The 6,121-nt window shown below is 41.2% G+C and overlaps 1 protein-coding gene across 6 annotated transcripts in view; it reads right to left on the bottom strand.

Annotated features, from left to right (window-relative positions):
* The window catches only part of LOC110505366 (keratinocyte-associated protein 3), a 15,287-nt gene extending 14,242 nt beyond the window's left edge, over positions 1–1,045 (bottom strand). The window contains exon 1 of one of the 6 annotated variants that reach the window (XM_021584547.3): positions 876–1,045. In XM_021584547.3, coding sequence (XP_021440222.3) covers positions 876–888 — 13 coding nt within the window. In that variant the 5' untranslated portion in view covers positions 889–1,045. Of the gene's footprint in view, positions 568–875 lie in introns of those variants that run through there. The other 5 variants (XM_090220634.1, XM_090220632.1, XM_036962278.2 and 2 more) reach the window with 5 other exon arrangements.
* Positions 1,046–6,121: the final 5,076 nt, after the last annotated feature.

Genomic DNA, 6,121 nt, shown 5'->3' with positions numbered 1-6,121 from the left:
CCCATAGGGCGGCACACAATTGGCCCAGCATCATCCGGTATGGCCGGTGTAGATTGTTGTAAATAAGAATTTGTTCTTAACTGACTTTCCTAGTTAAATAAAGTTGAAAATAAATAAACAATTATAATATAAACAAAAAAAAGGGGGTATGCTTGTAATTATAGACTGCAAAGTTTTTCAGGAAAAAAAGAAAGAAAGAAACTGAATGCAGCTCAGCACAGGCAAAATCAGAGGAAAACTTTGTTCAGTCTGCTTTCCAGACACAGGGAGAGGAATTCATCTTTCAGCAGGACAATAACCTACAACACTAGGCCGAATCTATAAATCTAAGCCAAGACCTGAAAATGATTATCTAGCAATGATCAACAACCAATTTGACAGAGTTTGAAGAATTTAGAAAACAATAATGGTCAAATGTTGCACAATCCAGGTGTGAAATGCTCAGAAATACTCACAGCTGTTATTGCTGCCAAAGGTGATTCGAACATGTATTGACTCACAGGGCTGAATACTTATCTGATCAAGATAGTGTTGTATTTTTCATATATATATATATATATATATATATATATATTTTTTTTTAGAGATGTTAGAATTTTACTTCCCCTTTACATTGCTGAGTATTTTGTGTAGATCCTTGAGCATAAACAATTATTTTAATCCCATTTGTGGGACAAAATGTGGAAAAAGTAAAGGGTGTGAATACTTTCTGAAGGCACTATGTGCAATGTAATGGAGCGGAGACTCAAGACAAAGGGCTAACTAAATCGGGTGACAGAATGGTTGCCTTGCCAAAGTGAAAACAAGAATTTACCTGTGCAAATCAAAAAGGTAGCTTTCTCCGGTACAAGAAAAGTTATTTAAAGTTTACTTACCGAAACCACACATACTGTTGCAGTATATTTGTCCAGATATAGGCTATTTCTTGGAGGATAACAGACAGGCCTACGTCTTTATTTTGTATTTTCTTGAAAAAGGTCCTCTGGAGTTGGAGACGTCAAGGGGATTTACCTGTCAAGCGGAAGCTGGGCATTCACGGGAGGACAAAGGTTAGTTTTTGTATGCAAATTAGATTAGGGTGGGTGAGCGGGTTCCGTTTGATCTCAATCTCAGTGTGTGTGTGAAGTGGTTGGGGGTAAAAGAGTCAGATAGATGTCTATGTGTGTATCAAATAAAATACTTTTGGCCGGTTACACATATTTTGCAGATGTTAATCTGAAACGCTTGTGTTCCTAGCTCCAACAGTGCAGTCATACCGAACAATACACACAAATCCCCCAAAATATGAATAAATATATTAAAACGAGCAATGTCAGAGTCCTTTAATATAAATATCTGTAGCCTATATAATTGTGTATAGACATTATGGACAGTATAGAGAAGGTGTATCTAAGATGAGCCTTGACTAGAATACGGTATTTACATAAGTGGTTAAAACGCTATGTAAACATTATTAAAATGACCAGTATTCAATGACTATGTACATAGGGCAGTTCCCTAAACAGACTGTTACCATGGTTACTCCATGATAGTCTGAAAGAAGTCACTGTAAAAAAGATACAATAGTCTACAAGACAGAATGTTGAATAAAATTATATTTGAGGTAGCGGTTGTACATGCTGTTGGTCCTTTTGGTGGTAGGTGAAAATAGGGTATCCACAGGAAAGGGTTGTTCTCCCTACTTTTTGAGGGCCGGGAGGTTCTGTCACTTGTATTTTCAATCTCTTGACTTATTGCACGATATGTACACAATAGCCGAAAATCAGCTGGACGTTAAAGGCATTTGGGCTGTGGTTCAATTAGGCTCGGCCATACTGTGCAAGTGTTAAGTTCCATTTTGCGTCAGTATTGAAAATAAAAAACAGAAGTACACAACAAAAAGGTTCTTAACACTACTCTGTGGATATTCTGGCTAAATTTTCAAAACAGCAGAAGGACAAACTGCAGACAACTGCTAGAGCAAATTGAAAAAAAAAAACAGCTTCCATCTCTCGATCCCAGCTTTGATGCACCTGTACAGTCTCTGCGGGGCCAAGCCACATTTCTTCAGCCTCCTGAGATTGAAGAGGCACTGTTGCGCCTTCTTCATCAGTGTGTTGGGATGGATAATTTCATGTTTTGTGCACGCTGAGGAACTTTGAAGCTTTTCCACCGTCTCCACTGCGGCCCTGTCAATGAGGGTGTGCTCCCTCTGCTACAGTATCTCCTGAAACCCACAATCAGCTCCTTCGTTTGGTCAACATTGAAGATATTTTCCTGTCTACGGGGAAGTGTCTCATCGTAGGTAAAATCAGGCCTACCACAGTTGTCTTCTGCAAACTTGAATTGAGTTGGATACGTGCATGGCAGTCATGGGTGAACAGGGAGTACAGGAGGGTGTTGAGGATCAGCGTAGCGGAGGTGTTGTTTCCTACCTTCACCACCATGGGGTCTGCCCATCAGGAAGTCCAGGACCCAGTTGCACAGGGTGGCGTTCAGACCCAGGGCCCCGAGCTTAGTTGTGTATTGGTAGAGGGATACATTTTTGTTACTGTACTACAATTTGCCTTTTACATTTCAAAAATACATTCATAAAATTGTAAATGACTACGACAATATTACTATTCCACAGAATACGCTCTGTGTACACAGGAGTTAAGCATGGGGCTGCATTTTTGGTGAGGATTATAGACTTTCACACCAGGACAACAGCTGACGAGGTGGAGATATTCACCGAGCTACTGTTAGTGTCTGTTAAAACATCCCAGTTGAAAGTAGATTCAGGAACTAATGACTGAGACATTTAGGGAGAGGTGATGGCTACATATTTAATCATACAGAATACCAAACAATTTAATAAAAAGGAACATGAACGAATCATACATTGCAAAGGCTCTCAGAAGGCACACATACGCACGCACACTACTACCACAAACCCACTCAGCAACCCACTTATTTCTCAATCACTAAACGCGCTGCCCAAGTGCTCCTCAAAGTAAAAGATACAGTATAAAGAAAAATGCAGATTGTGAATACAGTAACTGTAAAACAAATGTTATGATTGAGGTTGGATGTAGTTGACGGCTTTGCTGTTACAGTTTTTCCAGACAGATTGTCACAGTGGACAGAAACATTTCTGCGTACCAGACATGTGATCCAGCTAACCAGTCAAACTACAGCGGTTGCCGTTCTTCCAGCAAATAATCCAGCTTTGGGGAAAGAGGCTGTTGAGTACACTTAAGGCAAGTGCATCATTCTGTAACTTGGGTTGCGTTTAGGAGGGTACAACGTACTGAACACTGCAGATAGAAAAGCAATGAAGACGGCTAACAGGATTCATAAGAGGTGTGACAGTTCTACACAGTGCCTTCAGAAAGTACTCAGACCCCTTGATTTTTTCCACATTGTTATGTTATAGCCTTCTAAAATGGATTAAATACAAAAGTTTCCTCAGCAATCCACACACACAATGACAAAGGGAAAACCTGTTTGATTATTTTGAAAATGTATTAACAGAAATACCTTAAACATAAGTATTCAGAACCTTTATCATGAGACTCCAAATAGCCTCCAATACCCTACTCAACAAATTGGATGCAGTCTATCACAGAGCAATCCGTTTTGTCACCAAAGCCCCATATACTACCTACCATTGCGACCTGTACGCTCTCGTTGGCTGGCCCTCGCTTCATACTCGTCGCCAAACCCACTGGCTCCATGTCATCTACAAGACCCTGCTAGGTAAAGTCCCCCCTTATCTCAGCTCGCTGGTCACCATAGCATCTCCCACCTGTAGCACACGCTCCAGCAGGTATATCTCTCTGGTCACCCCCAAAACCAATTCTTTCTTTGGCCGCCTCTTCCAGTTCTCTGCTGCCAATGACTGGAACGAACTACAAAAATCTCTGAAATTGGAAACACTCGTCTCCCTCACTAGCTTTAAGCACCAACTGTCAGAGCAGCTCACAGATTACTGCACCTGTACATAGCACACCTATAATTTAGCCCAAACAACTACCTCTTTCCCTACTGTATTTATTTATTTATTTAGCTCCTTTGCACCCCATTATTTGTATTTTTACTTTGCACATTCCACAGCAAATCTACCATTCCAGTGTTTTACTTGCTATATTGTATTTACTTTGCCACCATGGCCTTTTTTTGCCTTTACCTCCCTTCTCACCTCATTTTCTCACATCATATATAGACTTGTTTATACTGTATTATTGACTGTATATTTGTTTTACTCCATGTGTAACTCTGTCATTGTATGTATCGAACTGCTTTGCTTTATCTTGGCCAGGTCGCAATTGTAAATGAGAACTTGTTCTCAACTTGCCTACCTGGTTAAATAAAGGTGAAAATAAAATAAATAAATAAATAAAGACTCGAAATTGAACTCAGGTGCATCCTGTTTTCATTGATCATCCTTGTGATGTTTCTACACCTCGATTGGAGTCCACCTGTGATAAATTCAATTGATTGGACATGATTTGGAAAGACACACACACCTGCGTATAAGGTCCCACAGTTGACAGTGCATGTCAGAGCAGAGGTCGAAGGAATTGTCCGTAGAGCTCCGAGACAGGATTGTGTCGAGGCACAGATCTGGGTAAGGGTACCAAAACATTTCTGCAGCATTGAAGGTCCAAGAAAACAGGGACCTGCATCATTCTTAAATGGAAGTTTAGAACCACCAAGACTCTTCCTAGAGTTGGCTGCCCAGACAAACTGAGCAATCAGGGCATTGGTCAGGGAGGTGACCAAGAACCAATGGTCACTCTAACAGAGCTCCTCTGTGGAGATGGTTGTCCTTCTGGAAGGTTCGTCCATCTCTGCAGCACTCCACCAATCAGGCCTTTGTGGTAGTGGCCAGACAGAAGCCACTCCTCAGTAAAAAAGGCACATGACAGGCCACTTGGAGTTCGCAAAAAAAAGGCACCTAAAGGACTCAGACCATGAGAAACAAGATTCTCTGGTCTGATGAAACCAAGATTGAACTCTTTGGATGAATGCAAAGCATCACGTCGGGAAGAAACCTGGCACCATCCCTACGGTGAAGCGTGGTGGCTGCAGCATGCTGTGGGGATGTTTTTCAGAGGAAGGGACTCAGAGACTAGTCAGGATCGAGGCAAAAGATGGAGCAAAGAACAGATTCTTGGTGAAAACCTGCTCCAAGGTGCTCAGGAACTCCAACTGGGGCAACGGTTCACCTTCCAACAGAACAACGACCCTAAACACACAGCCAAGACAACACAGGAGTGGCTTCGGGACAAGTCTCTGAATGTCCTTGCGTGGCCCAGGCAGAGCCCGGACTTGAACCCGAGCAAACATCTCTGGAGAGACCTGAAAATAGATGTGTAGCAACGCTCCCTATCCAACCTGACAGAGCTTGAGAGGTTCTGAAGAATGGGAGAAACTCCCCAACTAAAGGTGTGCCAAGCTTGTAGTGTCATACCCAAGAAGACTCGAGGCTGTAATCACTGCCAAAGGTGCTTCAAAGTACTGAGTAAAGGATCTGAATACTTATGTAAATGTGCAATTTTTTTTGTATAAATTTGCAAAAATGTCTAAACCTTTTTGCTTCGTCATTATCGGGTATCGTATGTAGATTGACAAGAAAGAAAAAAACACATCTAATGAATTTTAGAATAAGGCTGTAAGGTAACAAAATGTGGAAAAAGTTGAGGGGTCCGAATACTTTGAGGGCAAAATTGCACAACGTTGTGCCCTACTGAACCTGATCACCTAACCGTTTCTGCACTCAACAGCACTAGCGTTGCCAAGACATAAACAGCTTAGTTGAAGCAGTACGAGTTAGAGCCAGGCCACTAGACTAACAGTTTGTCCACTCATATTCTCATTTCATATTTGGACTTCAACTCCTCTTTGGGTTGTACAGTAAAGTAAATCATTACCTGTTCACACAAAAAAAAAAAACTTGATGGCCAGAATATTCAAAGGAAACCATTAAATTATCCAGAATAAGTACAGTATAAGTTAAAAAATATATATTTTTAACAGACTATATAAAGTTGTGTTAGCCAAGCAGGGGCATGAATACGGTGTTCACCGATCAGCCACCTTAACTTCAGCCATTGGACATCTCCTGTAAATCTGCTTTGATTGACAGGCAGTAAAT

This window comes from Oncorhynchus mykiss, chromosome 25 (genome assembly GCF_057628025.1).
Source record: "Oncorhynchus mykiss isolate SJ-2025 chromosome 25, ASM5762802v1, whole genome shotgun sequence".
Classification (NCBI taxonomy): domain Eukaryota; kingdom Metazoa; phylum Chordata; class Actinopteri; order Salmoniformes; family Salmonidae; genus Oncorhynchus; species Oncorhynchus mykiss.
The sequence above is the reverse complement of the archived record's forward strand: the minus strand, read 5'-3'. Positions and strand labels throughout refer to the sequence as shown.